This window comes from Mauremys mutica, chromosome 13 (assembly GCF_020497125.1).
Source record: "Mauremys mutica isolate MM-2020 ecotype Southern chromosome 13, ASM2049712v1, whole genome shotgun sequence".
Classification (NCBI taxonomy): domain Eukaryota; kingdom Metazoa; phylum Chordata; order Testudines; family Geoemydidae; genus Mauremys; species Mauremys mutica.
Genome location: NC_059084.1, coordinates 12,594,329 through 12,610,608, shown reverse-complemented (window position 1 = coordinate 12,610,608; position 16,280 = coordinate 12,594,329). Strand labels below are relative to the sequence as shown.

The 16,280-nt window shown below is 45.0% G+C and overlaps 1 protein-coding gene across 3 annotated transcripts; it reads right to left on the bottom strand.

Annotated features, from left to right (window-relative positions):
• Positions 1-2,731: 2,731 nt before the first annotated feature.
• On the bottom strand, positions 2,732-16,085 carry AURKA (aurora kinase A). 3 transcript variants are annotated; one of them, XM_044985165.1, is made up of 9 exons: positions 15,930-16,085; positions 14,575-14,633; positions 12,461-12,749; positions 11,105-11,159; positions 9,930-10,121; positions 8,401-8,539; positions 7,437-7,585; positions 5,356-5,530; positions 2,732-3,603 (listed from the first exon to the last, which is right to left on the bottom strand). In XM_044985165.1, exons 2-9 carry the CDS (start codon positions 14,626-14,628, stop codon positions 3,412-3,414), a joined length of 1,245 nt encoding a protein of 414 aa, XP_044841100.1. In that variant the 5' UTR covers positions 14,629-14,633; positions 15,930-16,085; the 3' UTR covers positions 2,732-3,411. The 3 variants fall into 3 exon arrangements, with proteins under 3 accessions (XP_044841100.1, XP_044841101.1, XP_044841099.1); XM_044985166.1 differs by lacking the exon at positions 15,930-16,085 and adding an exon at positions 15,693-15,770; XM_044985164.1 differs by lacking the exon at positions 15,930-16,085 and adding an exon at positions 14,820-15,027.
• Between the last annotated feature and the right edge of the window lie 195 nt (positions 16,086-16,280).

The window sequence follows — 16,280 nt, the reverse complement described above, 5'->3', positions numbered from 1 at the left end:
GTCATGATTTTGTGGTTTCTGGAAACATTGCTTACTTTAAAAGTCACCAGCATGCCACACACTGCTTATATTTTAAAAGTTAATTTCATTTGCTGAGTGAAGTAACTAAACTGCACTTGTCCCCTTTAAATCAGATTGAGACACTATTTTTTACCTCTGAATTAGACAAATCTGGTTGTAAAAACTGTCATTTGCAACTTTTGTTTAGATTAACCTTTTTGCAATGTATTTTAAATCAAAAATATATTTTGAATTTCTGAATCATTTGTAAGCTTGAAAACAATTAGTTTGTGAAATAGTAGTAAAGGTCTTATAGAATTGTTAACACTGGTAGAAAATACAATAAATATTTTTTTCCCTTCTAGTTGTTTACTTATTTTCCCACTAAGAAATATCTTAAGCTTGTATACATATGATTTAGTTTATGGAATTGCAATGCATACAATTGTAAAAACTGCAGTACTCAGACACCAAAGGAATGTGCAGTGGAAAATTAAGTACTGCTGTTTCACATGCATTAAAGTAGAGTTGCATCACTGCATCTTGTAAAAGTGAAGACTGAGAATCATAAGCATGGACCAGCGATTGCACAGCTCCCCACTGAAATTGTTGAACACAGGGTCCTGTGTATACTCACTGCAGGATCAAATCCTGTGGCAACATGATTTTTTCCCCCCCTATATCCTTTTCCCATTTTGCCCCATCACATGCAATTTACTCCTTGGGGAATTCAGCACCACTGCAATGCAGAATTTGAGAAATGTGTGCAGAATTTTCCCCCATAGAAATCGGCTGCAGTGGTAGTAGCTGCAGAGCCCAGCTTGCACAGAGAAGACACTGCCTGGGGAAGAGGGAGGGAGTTAAAGGGTTCTGAGCAGCTGCAGTTTCCTGAGGAGACATCAGTGTGCAGGAAACTCCACACCAGCCTGGGACCCACCATCAGGTTGTTTCTCCTCTGGGATCCCTGGGCTTTGGTGAGGAGGGGATGTGGGCATCTAGGTTAGGGGGGGCCCCATGGCTGGGCTGTGGGGGTAGGGGATGTGGGTTTCTGGCCACCCAGCTGGGCTCAGGGAAGGGGCAGAGAAACAGGAACTGGGTTGTCAAAGGGGGTTTCTTTAACTCTCTGCTCCTGGGGGAATTTTTTTCTCTCTGTATTACTTGCTGACAGGTATTTTGAAATAAATTACCCAATTGAAAATATTGTGATCTAGTGTTATTTTGGCAAAATTTGCAGAAACTTAAAATATTGTGCACAGAATTCACCCAGGAGTAGCAATTAGATCATAGCTAGAAAATTAATCTAGGATTTTTTGATAATGGGCTGGGACCACTATCTGGACTTCTGCATTACTGCTTAAGTGATCTTCAGAACCTCTTCCCTGTTGTGTGTCCCTAAGAAAAGAACTAGTCACTTCAGTTGCTTTTTCCTGAGCTCAGCTTCTCCCCTTATCTCCAAGTTGCTTAGCTCACCCGCTGCTACTTGTCTACCTATACCTTATCTGCAAGCTGGATGTAAATGCTGGCTTCTTAATGCTGGCGAGCTTTGTGAAACAGTGCAGTGAATATGTTCTGGGAACCCATTAACTGACCTTGTGAGGAAGGCCAAAGAGCAAGAGGCAACTATAGGCATGTCCTAGCAGGGCACTTAAACAAGATCCCTAATTCAGTGGCATCTTGGAAAAAATAATGAATTCCACAGGCTCCCTATTCATGCTTCTGTACATACTGACACATTAAAACTACACTGTCTTGCAAACATGATGTAAGAATACACTTATTCCCTTCTGTGGATGCAGTCTGAGACACTTCCCTGGAAACTGACAGGAGAGATGACCAAGTCAAAACGTTAGCCACTTCTAACCACATAAGTCATTCAAGTGCCTCAGTGCTCACCTTTACATGTGGAAGTCTTGTTTACTGTATCCACAGTAGCAGGCTGAAGCACTTTGAGCTTCTTTTTCTACTACCTTAGTTAATTCAATACAGAAACTTTAGACAAACATATCCACGGACCCATAAACAAGCTGCTACTAGCACCTCTTTCCACCTCAGGGTTTGGATTTTCCTTGCAGCATGACAACATGCAAAGGAAAATTAACATGAGTTTATTACCTGTAGATTAAGGATACCAAACTTTGTGGAGTTTGACATTTCAGCACTAACCACCTTCCTTGTATTCACATTTTTAAACCCTGCCAGTTAAGGCAGACACACACACCCCCCTTCATTGCTGTTCCCTATGCTGGTTAGGGCAGAGGTTTTAGTAATTTGTTTTTAAGACACAGGTGGGTCCTTAATCTGTGTATGGGCCTGTCTACACAAGTTTAAGTCATTTAAATTAATGCAGACAGTTACAGTGCTGCAAGGGTTACTTTAATTAGTATAAGTGTTTCCATATTAGTTATGAAAAGCTAGTTTTGTTTTAGAAGAATTATTAGCCTACTCCCACCCTTCACTCTTTACCTCAACACTAGACTTATAGCAGTTATACCAATAATTTAGCTGAACAATAAAGATTTGAAGCAATTGCTAATGACCCTCCATGGAACTGTACAGTAAAGTCACAAGGCTCTACAAAACATACTAATGTCTGAGATCAGGCTCTTATGTTTCATAGAATAGGAAGTGTCTACATTTTAGTTTGATAATTTTGCTATATTTTTCTGGTTTAAGAATGTTGATGTGTAATAGGTCCAGCAGTATGTGCAATAAAGTAAGCCTTACCATCCTGTCAGAATGTAACAAGTCTTTATTTAACAAATTTTAAGTGCCTCACCCCTCAAGACAACAACAGGCCAAAGAGTACACAGAAGCAAGAAATGCTCACAATTATTAGGACACATTTATGAAGAGGCACATTCATTTTTCACTCAGCTTCAGATGACTGGACATTTGTGATAACCTTAGCAGCCCAATAAATTAGAATGCAGGTAACTCAAGGATTTATTATTGCACTATTTGACCATGACAGATACCCAGAACCACAACTGTCTCTTACTATTAGGAAGCACGAGCCAAAAATTAAGACTGATCACATCATAGGGCCCTTGGCAAGAACACAACATTTGGCTTTGCCTCATCTCAATACCTATGACCCATATGCAAACTGGACTTCAAGTATGTTGGCTAATATTCTATCAACTTCTTTAAGTGCACTTCTTGTCAAACTGCTCTCTCTCTCTCTATATATATATATATAAAAAAGTTTTCTCCATTACAGTAGGAGAGAATTTAAAATGGTAAATAGCTCACACAACTGAATTGTTCCCCAGTCTGTTTTAATTAGCAGGTCTTTTATTAAAGTCTCCTTGCAAGCAACCTTTACTGGCTGCATTACAGTAGTCATGGTTACAAGGCTCTTTTTGTTTATGGTTCATTTGAGATTGTTTATAGTATGAAAGGGACACCTTGCTAAGATGGTGTTCTGTTACTGGTAGCAGCCTCACTCTTCCGGCTGCTTGGTGGTTTTGTAGAGTTTGTGGTAATCCATGGGTGTGCAAGCACGTCTTTCAGTGGCAGCCTCTGGTATGGATTATGCTTCAGGAGCTTTACAATTAAGTCCTTAGCTCCCTTTGTTACAAAAGGAGGAAATCTGAATTCCACCTAAAAACAAGCATTAAGTTAGGATTCTAGTGGTAAATAATATAGAACTAACATTTCCAGGTGCTAGAAATTGTTTGTAGTTGTACAGGGAGTAAAGCAGAATACTGCGATGTAGATGAGCCAAAGGAAAGTTTAGAAGAGTGTTATCAGTCAGCCCATATGAGATCTGACTGATTTTTTCCCCCCTAACCTCATGTCATATTTCAACTATACAGAAGCAAACCAGGTTACTCCTGAGGGAATTCTGCACCAAAAAAAATTCTGTGCACAATGTTTTAAAATTCTGAAAATTTTGAGTCAAAATAACAGTACATGATCACACCAGTTTCAATTATTTTGGTAATTTATTTCAAAATACTTGTCAGCAAGTATGTCTGTAACAATACAGACACAGAATTTTCCCCCAGGAGTAGAGAGTTAAAAAAAATCCCTATGACAGCCCAGTTCCTGTTTCTCTGCCCACTCCCACAGCCCAGCCGAGTGGCCAGATACCCACACCCCTCCCTCTCTGAGCTCAGCCAGGGCCCCCCTAACCCAGATACCCACACCCCCTCCTCACCAAATCCCACCCATCCCCCCCCCCCCCCCCCCCGCTCCCCAACCCAGAGACCTCCCACCCCTCAGAGCCCAGGGATCCAGCAAGAGAAACAGCCTGAAGGTGGGTCCCAAGCTTCTGTAGAGTTTCCTGCACACCGCTGTCTCCTTCCCTCAGGGTGCACAGGGAACTGCAGCTGCTGGGAACCCTCTAGCTCCCTCCCCCTCCCCCCCAACAGTGTCTTCTATGCGCAAGCTGGGCTCTGTCAGGTCCAGCAGCACTGCAGCCAATTTCTGGGGGGGAAAAGAAATTCTGCATTGTGCAATGGCACAGAATTCCCCCAGGAGTAAAACCAGGAATCCCCAAAATGTGGTACGTGTAGCACTGGGGGAACATAAGCTTCGTGTTCCATCCATTCACTTCACAATGATTTTTTAAGGTGGTATGTGAACCAATTCAGTGTGAGACACTGAGCTAGAAATTTTGTTGTCCTCATAATTACTAAAGCAACCTTGCATATGTGAAGCAAGTAGAAGCCTTCATGCAGCCTGAAACACTGACGAAGTTACAAATTCGACCCAACGCTCCCATGAAACTAGGGTAAATCTAAATACCAATGGGACCTTAAATGCCAGAATTCAACTATTCAGTCACTCATTTCTAGTAGCTGAATTGGAAAAAGAAAAAAAAAAGGATAAGAGAAGCCTCTGGAGGGAAAAAAAAAAGGGAATTACTGTAGGGAAAAGAGAAAAAGGGAAAAAGAGAGGGGAAGACCTGGTGTAGGAGAAGGAAGAGAAACAAAGGACAGAAAGTAGTGGTCCTTAAAGTGACTATTTTCCCTCAGAGGGATGATGAATGTAGCAACAGTGTATTAAACAAAGTTACAGGTAACTGATTATTATTTACTACATTGATTTTTATGCACACCTCCCACTGACAGTACAAGTTTTGCTGTGGCTTGTATGTTAATTTACACTGGGTTACAGCTCATATTAAGAGAAGAATCCAGCCTTCTCCAAAGATTGATTTAGATAAATCTGATGGATCAGAGCTGCTAGGCTGCTCTTTGATTAGCCATGGGAAACCATAGGAAATTGAGGCCTCATTTTCCTTCCTGTAAGTAGTTGAGAAAAAACAATTTAAGTTTTATCACCCCATATCTATTTAATATCACTGAATAGGTGACTTAGAAGGAAGAAAAGTGACCCAATACTTGCCTTTGAAATACTTCTGTAAGTTTCCTCGTATGTCGCTGCCTCAAAAGGAGGTTTCCCTACTAGAAATTCATAGCACAGAACCCCCAGGCTCCAGAGATCCACCTTTTCGTCATGTGTTCTCCCTTCAATCATTTCAGGAGGCAAGTAGTCAAGTGTACCACAAAGCGTTGTCCTCCTAAAACATACAAATGGCTTCATACAGAAACTGTAGTTTGGTCTTTATGCAGCAGTATTCTCCATTTCTAAGGCCTTGGCTACACTGGCGCTTTACAGCGCTGCAACTTTCTTGCTCAGGGGTGTGAAAAAACACCCCCCTGAGTGCAGCAAGTTACAGCGCTGTAAAGGGCACAGAATAATGCCTCTGTATTTCTTGGCAGTAGGAGCCAATGAGGCTGGCGTTTGCCATAAACTGTAAGCTAATCCCCACAGGGAGGTGGAGTACCTGCAGCTCTCCCAATGCTGGCACCGCAACCACACTCGCACTTCAAAGCGCTGCTGCGACAGCTGCAAGTGTAGCCATACCCTAAGAGTCACTCAAAGTTACTTTGATAGTACCAGCTTCCACCCACAAATTCTAGTTTCTCTTATACTTAACTATCAAGTTCATAAAAGTAGAAGATTAACTTGTAGACTCCATCTTGAGGGCAACATCTGTACTGATAACTTGGTGTTATGCACTTCCTTGTGTAAGTACACATAGTAGTTGATGCTCCCTTTACTCCAAAGAGCTCACTTCAACTTTCACACATTGGACAATGACAGAGGGAGCAGGTCTGTACTCTTGAGCAGTGGTTCTCAACCAGGGGCCCCCTGGGGAGCTGCGAGCAGATGGCGGGGGGGCACCAAGTAGGGCGAGTGTTAAGACTTGCTGGGGTTCAGGGCCAGTGTTCCCTCTAATTCTTCCCACCCATATGCAGAATGAATTGTGTTATGTGCACATCACCTCCATATTGGCGCGCATAAAATTAATGTGTCGGGCTGGGGCAGAGGGATTCAGAGTGTGGGAGGGGGCTGAGCTGGGGTGTGGGCCCAAGGACAAGGGGCTCAGGGCTGGGGCAGAGGGTTGGGATGCAGGGGGGAAAAGGCTCCAGCTGGGAGTGTGGGCTCTGGGGTGAGGATGAAGGGTTTGGGGTGCAGTGGGGCTCCCCGGGGCTATAGTGGGAAGAGGCACCTCTCTCCCAGCCACGGCAGGTCCAGGACAGGCTGGGTCAAGGCACTTGTCCCCCGGCAGGTTTGGGGCTGGGCTAGGGTGCCTGTCTTCCAGCCGCAGCAGGTCTGTGGCTGGGCTGGGCTGCCACGGCAGGTCTGGGGCTTTGGGAGAGGCATCTCTCCCTGCTGCAGCCCTGAGCACCTGTGCAGCGCTTAACAGGCAGCTGCACAGCTTAGAGGGAACTTAGGTCAGGGCAGAAAGCCGAAGCCCCACTGCATGGAACTGAAGCCCGGGGCCCTGAGTCTTGCCACCCAAAGCTGAAGCCTGAGCAATGTAGCTTCGCAGGTGGCCCCTGTGGCATGGGGTCCCAGGCAATTGCCCTGCATGCTGCCCCCCAACACCGGCCCTGACTTTTATATGCAGAAAACCAGTTATTGTGGTACAGGTCTTGGAGGGACTCAAAGAAAAAGATTGAGAACCCCTGCTCTTGAGAATTAACAACGGAAATCCTACTGTTCTCCCCAGAGGCATGCAAGGCTCCAAATACACTAAAACAGTGCTTTCTTGCTACACTCTGCACCAACACATTGAAGGGGATTGGGATGAAGGTAGGACAGTGACCTGTAAATAAACTGGGCAAACCAACCAGTTTTGGGGTTCTCATGATATAGTGTGCATATTTCTAGGCAAGTTGCAGGCAGGGATTTGGAGCAATCAAATTTTTGAATTGCTCCGCTCTGGCTCCGGGCAAAAACCTCTGCTCCAAAGCCCTGGCTGCAGTTGTGTGATTCAGTCTCTATGCACCATCCTTCTTCAATTAGTGCTGTGACAGTGGTGTATGTTCTTTAATACATACTAAGATTTTATTTAGAGCCATGAAGCTTTGTGCTGCATCAAGAGATGATAGGGTACGTTGCGTCTGAGTTCTTACCTAGATGATGGCGCATGCACACACCATCCAAAGTCAGCAATCTTCAGCTCTCCGTTAGCACCAAGCAGCAAGTTTTCTGGCTTGATGTCTCTATGAATCACTCTCTTTGAATGACAGTATGATAGAGCATCTGCCAATTCTGTCATATACTGTAAAGAGTGATCCCATGAGATAGTATACATTAAAGACATATAATCTCCTTAGCTTAACTATTAGAGAACTTGGTGTCTAGACATCCATTGTGAAATTGGACGTGTCGTCAGTTTCATCCCAATAAGGTCTATTTTAACACTTTCTGTTATTTCACCCTTTTAAGCCCCTTTGACTATTTAGTGCTGTACTCTACAGCAGTGCTTCTCAACTAGGGGTCCAGCCCCCCCCGAGCAGTTTCAGGAGATCCGCCAAGCAGGGCTGGCATTAGACTTGCTGTGGCCCAGGACAGAAAGCCGAAGCCCCACCGCATGAGGCTGAAGCCGAAGCCTGAGCAACTTAGCTTCACAGGGCGCCCCTGTGGCGACGGGCCCCAAGCAATTTCCCTGCTTACTGCCCCCTAATGCTGGCCCTGCCTTTTATATGCAGGGAAACAGTTGTTGTGGCACAGGTGGGTCCTGGAGTTTTTATAGCAGGTTGGAGGGGCCTCAGAAAGAAAAATGCTGAGAACCCCTGCTGTACAGCACCCTCCCCTCCTCTGCACGTACTTGAGATGTCTAGGACCCTAAAGTAACAGCCAACATTGAACTGTCATGATGCACATACTAACTTTCCAGACTATTCCTAAATATCTAGTTTCAAAACTAAAGATAAAAAAAAAATCAGTTCTTCTCTTAGTTATCAAATGCACTGACTTCAGTGTAGATGCACTCATGTACCTAATGTCAGATTTTGGTCTAAAGGTCTAAACTTTATGCTTCAGATAGCTGCATTTGCAAAAAGTTGGTGGATGATAAACACTAGAGACACTTACAGTAGCAGTTCTCTGCTCATCAAACTTGGTTAGCTTCTGCAACTCTCTGTAGACTTCTCCACGAGGTGCATATTCTAGAATTAGGTAGACTCTTGTGGCATCATGGAAGTAGCCATATAGCCTGAGAATATTGGGATGCCTGCAAGAAAATGTGTATAATTTTTTTTACCAGAAGACATCTCTATGCAGAAACAAAATACAGGTTTTTTTGGGGGCTGGGGGGTGGAGGGGGGGGTGTTATCTATATAGATGTTATGTAGTTACTAGCCCCTAATTTGAGTTTCATGCATTGGAGGAGCTAGACTGAGTTATCACTCCCTACAGTTTACACTAGTGACAAAGCACAAATCAGCTTTAGTATAGAAAGGCCCTTTTGATTGATTTTACTTTGTAAACACTTTTTTTTTTTTAGTCTGCTAGCCATGGCATTCAAGACATTTCTTCAGTGTAGTTCTGTAGATTTCACCTCAGAGTGCTTCTGTTTGGCAAGCCTGCTGTATATCTTAGTGCTTTTAGGCTAGTAATTACAATTCTGGAGTTGCTAGAGCTTAGAGTGCATATTTTTAACTTCCTTTCCTTTTTCCTCAATTGAGCAAAGGCTGTTTAAGCTCCCTCTCCTCCCATCTTTATACAGCTTTTCAGAGACACCTTGTCTGTGTACCTCACTTCTCTAGACAGCCTTCCCAACCAGGCTACCAAGATCAACGTATATGTTGGTATAACTTAGGTCACTCAGGAGCGTGAATAAGTCACCCCTCTTAGCAACAAGTTATACCGACTTAAGCACCAATGTGGACAGTGCTATGTCGACGGGAGAGCTTCTCCCGCCGACATAGCTACCACTTCTTGTGGAGGCTGGAATAATTAAGTTGATGGGAGAGCTCTCTCCCATCAGCTTAGAGTGTCTGCACTAGCAACACTATAGTGGCGCAGCTGCATCCGTGCAGCTATGCCACTGTAATCTCTGTGGTGTAGCCATAGCCTCACGGATGTTAAATATCCACCACTCCCCGAACGTAGAAGACTAGAAAGTTTAAAGGAGCGGTACAGACTTGTGCCATCTAAAACTAAGCACTAAGTGGGAGAAGTCCCCTTATATAATATTTGACAACAGGGTGTGTTTATAAGGCCAATTCCTTTAATTGTTTCCTAATGCGTTGCATATGGGTCAGGATAAAATACAGAGACATGCAATTGACTTGCTGCTTTGAGAGGTTGGTGTGGCAAAGCATAAAAAAACCTGACCTGTAGATTCATATTGCAAGTTCTGCACATGTGATAGTCTGTAAGATGATGTCTTGGTCAGATATCAGGAAAATGCTTGGCACTGTAGAAAAACTAGAGCGCCTACCCTAATATCATATAAGTGACATAGGAGACTGGTTTGCCCAGGCCATCCCGAAAGAGTAACTTCACAAGATATTCCTACCTGCCTCCTTTAATTCAGGGTCAGGAGATACAATGGAATCCAACTGTCTCTCCTGTTCTCTGGAAGAATATCTAAAAAACTAGTTTTAGATAAATTTTACCTAAGATGAGACTGTATTTCTACTTCTCTCCGCAGCTGATGTTCTACTCCCGCTTTCTCCAGCTGTGTTTTAAACAACACCTTCAGCGCTAGGATAAATTTACTTTGCTTTTCACGAGCCAGATACACATTTCCAAACTTTCCTTTCCCCAGAGGACGGCCAATTTCGAAGTCATCAAGACACCACTGCCTTCTATGAAAAAGTTAAATAGTTTTAAGTTGCTAGAAGTCACACCAGGGACTAGAATTTCGTGATACGTTGGGGTAATGTCCCAGAATAACTCCATTGAAGTCAAATGAGTGACTCCACATTTATACCAATTTAACCAAGATCAAAATCTGGCCCCAAGTATTCCCCCCCTTCTAGGTCTGCATTTCTTGGGTGACTGACCCTATCTTTTGGAAAAGAAACACGATATGTAAGGGTCAGTTCTCTTTTCAGACTTCTGTATCCAAATCTTCAGTTGTGCAGGGAATAGTGCACATGGCCAGATTGACTGTGCCAAGAAAAAAGCATGCATGGACACAAATGCCCAATTTGTGCACACAAATCAAGGTGTGCACATATTAGTGGTTGGGATATACCAGTGTGTATGCACCTAATTTAGTATGCATGCTCTTGCAAGCTGAGCCATACCAACTCTGTCTTGCACATGCTATTAATACATTTTCTTCCTATGTTCACGTATATGTGAAGAAGATCTGAGCCTGGAAAGAGGCATTTTGCATTTAGTTTCAAAATATAAATCCTGCCCAGCTTCATGGAAAAAATCTCATTAAAGTTGTGGTGTTCCATATAAGGAGAAAAAAAAAATCTTCACTCAGAATAGCTTCTTAAATAAAAAGCATATAGTTCTTTTTTGACTAAAGAGTATGCAGATTTTCCTTTTTTAAATAACCTTCAAGAGCAAAGGCTTTCATAGTTTATCAGGTCATAAAACAGATTAAAGATGTCCTAGAACTTCATGAAAGTATCTCATATTCATAGCTCCAAAATATTTTGTGGTATTTACAAATGCAGAGACAGCATTCCTGATAATGAACGGACTACAAAACAATAGTTGTGGTTAAGTCACAAAATATTTTGCATCCAAATTGCTACATTATTTAGTCCTAAATACAAAGAGTGAAACCCTGGCCCCACAATCATCAATGGCAACATACCCATGGACTTACTTTTTTGTTTCTTCATTTTTCTGGACGGATGTCCCTTCTGCTTCAAGGTTTTTTGCTACACAAAGAGAATTGAACCTTCATAACTATAGTTCATAAACACAACTGCCACCACTGTCTGCTTCCAAAATGATTTTTCTCAATCTGGTTCCCAAGTTTTGCATACAAGCATGGCTCAGTCTCCAGGGACAGCCTGAACCTATTTAGGGCATGGCTACACTTGCAGATGTAGAGCACTTTGAGTTAAACCAGCCTTCGTAGAGCACAGTAGGGAAAGTGCTGTAGTCTGTGCACACTGACAGCTGCCAGCGCACTGGTGTGGCCACATTAGCAGCTCTTGCAATGGCCACAGAGTCAGTGCATTGTGGTAACTATCCCAGCATGCAAGTGGCTGCAATGTGCTTTTCAAATGGGGGAGGTGTCACAGGGAGTGTGCTGTGTATATGTGAGGGGAAAGAGAGAGTTGTTTTTGGGGGGGGCGCTGAGAGCACATCAGCGTGCTGTCTTGTAAGTTCAGACAGCAGCAGACCTCCCCCTCCCCAGGATTCCACAGTAATGGTTGCTTTGTCTCAGAGCAGATAAGCATGCCAGCTGTCAAACGGAGCTTTCAAAGGGCATATCCAAAACAATGACAAGAGTGGACACTTGACTTAAGGGGATTATGGGACCTTTCCAGAGGCTGATCAGAGCACAGTAATGCAACACCTCGTTCACACTGACGCTGGGGCGCATCAAATGTTATTCTACTCACCGAGGTGGAGTACCAGGAGCGCTGTAGTTGTGAAGTCTGAGCACTCTATGTGCCTTGCCAGTGTGGACAGGTAGTGAGCTAGTGCGCCTGGGGCTCCTTTATTGCACTGTAACTCGCAAGTGTAGCCAAGCCCTTTGTTTCTCCTACTGCAACCATTACCATGGTATCTGAGCGTCAGTGACCACTATATTAGTCTCATATGAATAAGATACTAATCTGGCCTATGAAAGAGTAAGCAGCATCACATTAGTTAGTGCATCACAGCTAGAAGGGATTTTTTAATCCAGGAAAACTTTCTGTACAAGTCTGAACTACCCTTCTAACTTGTCTTTCCATTAGTAAAGCATTCTCTTGTAGCTTGTAAGGTATTTTGGGCAGGGACTGTCTTTTTGTTCTGTTCTTGCACAGCACCTAACTCAGCTGAGTCCTGGTCCATGATTAGGACTCTCAAGTGCTATGACAGTAAAAATAGAAAAGGATTATGGCTCAAGGTGAAACTAGACAATCTTTTATGCATGCAGGAAGAATAAATGCTGATTTAGTTAATATGCTGTAGTTGACTGCAGATTATTGAAAAATAAATGTTTTATCTACACAGTTATATTTACCAGATAGTGAGGTCTGTGGAGGTTCCTCGTTGTTTTTACTTGGAGCCTGAGGCCTAGAAATTGGTTGAACTATAGAAGTTGGACGAGGCTGCTGCATCAGCTGGTTTTGAGACTGTTTCTGGTTTGACAGCGCAGATTTTTGAGTCTGTGACTGTACAGGAACTCGCTGAGCCAAATTTGAAGGACACAAAATACGCTGTGCTTGAACTCCACCTCCAGGTACCCGATTCTGAGGATGCTGCTGATGCACAGGGAGCCGTTCTGGACCATCCCCAATGGTGGGTAGAGTCTAAAAAACCCAACACATTTAATTACAGTAGAGGCAAATACAACACACTAGAAATTCTGCTTTTCCTGTAGTTTTTTCCTTTATTATTTAATTAATAGTTTTGTCCATTTATTAATATAAGCAGGCAAGTGTTTTTTCCTACCTGTGCATGGACTAATTAGTTCCATTATACTCAATTAATATACCCATTAAGAGTTTAAAAAAGTAAATCAGACAAATTTCTATGCTTTTATGATATCCTGTCAGACTGAAAGGAACGTTGATAGGTCAGCTAGTCCAGTCCCCTGCACTGAGGCAGGACTAAGGCCTAGTCTATACTAGAGTTAGGTTGACATAAGGCAGCTCTCGTCAACCTAACTCTGTAAGCACCTACACTAAAAAGGTAGCTTCCTCTGATGTCAGTTGCCCACTACATCGACTTAATAATTCCACCTCCATGAGAGGCGGAGCACTTAGATTAATGAAGTTAGGTAGACACAGTGTTACTTACATCGCTGTGAGGCCCGGCTATCACCATGCCATAATGCCCCCCACAGTTAAGCTGGTGAGGACATGCACTGCGGACAGAATGAGTACAGTAGGGACATGAAACCCTGCTTTAATTACTGCAGTGGCTGTACATTGACTTAAGTCAACTTAATTTCACACTGTAGACATGCTCTAGGTATTATCTAGACCACCCTGACAGGTATTCTTGTTGTTAAAACCTATTCTTAAAAACCTCTAACGACAGAGATTACACAACCTGCCTAAGCAATTTGTTCCAGTGTTTAACTAACCTTACAGTTAGGAAGTTTTTCCTAATATCTAACCTAAATCTCCCTTGCTTCAATTTAAGCCCACTACTCCTTGTCCTGTCCTCAGAGGATAAGGAGAACAATTTATCACCCTCTTCATTCTAACTACCTTTAACACACTTGAAGACTTATATCTCCCTCTCTTCTCTAGACTAAACAGGTCCAATTTTTTCAAGCTTTCCTCATCGGTCTATTTTTCTATACCTTTAACCGTTTTTGTTGCTCTCCACTGGACTTTCTCCAATTTGTCCACATCTTTCCTAAAGAATGATGCCCAGAACTGAACACAATACTCCAGCTGAGGCTTTATCAATGCTGAGTGAAGTGGAAAAATTACTTCTTGTGTCTTGCTTGAAACATTCCTATCAATATATTCCAGCATGGTGTTCACAGTCTTAGCCCTGGTCTACACACAGCCCCTGGTTCGAACTAGGGTACGCGAATTCAGCTACGTGAATAACGTAGCTGAATTCGAACTACCCTAGTTCGAATGACTTACCGTCCAGACGCCGCAGAAGCGAACTCCGCGGCTCCAAGGTCGACTCCGGCAACTCCTCCTGCCGCGGTGGAGTACCGGAGTCGACCGCGGCGCTTCCGGAGTTCGAACTATCGCGTCTAGATCAGACGCGATAGTTCGAACTCCGAGAAGTCGAACTCGCCGCGTCGACCCGGCAGGTAAGTATAGACGTGGCCTTAGATATTTAAAGACCCACATCACAATTCTGGCTGCCACCCCACAAGAAAACAACATTTTAACATTAACAGCATGGAGAAGCAGTCTGTAGAAGCGTTACAAGTTGTATTCCAGGTGGCTAAGTCTCCACAGCAGTGAGCTACTGACAGAGTAGCTTGAAGTATATGCCCTGTGTCAGAGTATACTTCAAGAAAAAAAGGGGAACCTATTTGATGAAGAGTCAGTGATAATTATCACTGATAATGTGTGGAGTGAATATATAGAGGCTAATAGTCCTCATATGATCAAGCCAAGTAAAATGCATTTGTCTAGTAAGTGTGCAAGACCACTTTACCTTGACACTGTGACCAGGGAGCCCATTGTGATTCTCTTTACCATTTTTCTCCATTTTACCTAAATAGAGAACATTCAATTGCAGAGATATCTCATGTAGGGACATTATTAACTAGAAACATCTTATATACAGCACACCCTTCTCCTCATCACCCCTTGCACGTCTTCCTCATACCCCCATCTCTTGCGCTCTGCTTTCCTCATCCACACCCTCTCCCAACCTACACCCTACTGCAGTTTTCATACCTTCAATTCCCCTCCCCAGCGAAACCCGACACCGCCATAGATGTAGTCTTCCCACTCCCATGCCTCTGGTATTCTCCCACATCCGGTCTCTGCACAATCTCCTCCCACTACCATCAGGATTATAATGGTTCCTTTTGGCCAGAAAAGTCCGAGTCTAGGAACCCGGTATCCTTTACAGTTGCCTCCCCTCCTTCCTCCAGTACAATCCCCTGGTACCGTAACCGATACATATTATACCTCTCAAATCCAGCTCCCCCTGCAACCCTCTCCCCATGACAACGCTTCACCTCCCTGCAGCTGCCGCTCACGAGCTGCCTCAAATACAACTGCACAGGCTTAATACTTCCCCGCCTGCTGCACCCCCCCCCCCGCCGCCCCGCGAAGCTCCCGCCTGCTGCGCACCCCCCGCCCCCACGCGGTCCCCACCCGTTCCTGTTACACCCCCCACGCGGTCCCCACCCGTTCCTGTTGCACCCCCCACGCGGTCCACAACCGTGAAGCCCCCACCTGTTGCACCCCCCACGCGGTCCCCACCCGTTCCTGCTGCACCTCCCCACGCGGTCCCCACCCGTGAAGCCCCCCACCTGCTGCACCTCCCCACGCGGTCCCCACCCGTGAAGCCCCCACCTGCTGCACCCCCCCACGCGGTCCACAGCCGTGAAGCCCCCCCTCCTGCTGCAGACCCCCCCCCAACGCGCCCCCATCCACTCCTGCTGCAACCCCCCCAACGCCGCCCCAAGTCCCCGTTGCGGCCCCGTTCCCACTAGAATCCTCATTCCCTACTCTACGCCTCACACCCCTTCTCTCTCCTCAGCCCCTAGGCGACCCCCTTCCCAGATCCCTCCCACCCCCCCCGCCCCGTGTTCCCCTCACCGTCACCACCCCGCTGGCCCCGACCGCCCGAGCTGTTTGAATTCAAACCGCCCTCCTAGGATACCCTTTAAACCGCCGCCGCTCTCCATTGGCCCATCCCGAGCCCCGCCCCCCCAGGGTTGCCGGGACACAGAGGCTGCGACCGCTGCACGCCCCCACCCCCCGCGCGACTCCCCCTTCCAGCAACCGGCGGTGCTGCCGCAGCATGGGGGCAGCGTTAGACCGCCAGTCACTCACCTGCTGAGGGGGGCTCTGGCTTCTCACAGCCTGTAACTGACGCACGTCTCCTCCGCCCCCCGGACACTGTAATACTAGCGAGCGGCACCGTACAACAGACAATTAAACGATCTGCTGATGATGATTTGATTTCTTTTCAGGCGCCCGCCCGCGGAGGCCCAGGATTGGCCTATCGAGGCCATGTGACAAAGAAAGCAGCCAATTACTATAATCCGCTGATTTTTTAAAAACTGAGGCAGATGATTGGCCTCCTGAGCCCACGTGATCTGGACAGCGGCCATTTTTGGCAAACCGAAGGGAAGGGAAGGGATGCCGTGCGACGCGACGCGCTTACGAGAACACGCTCACGTC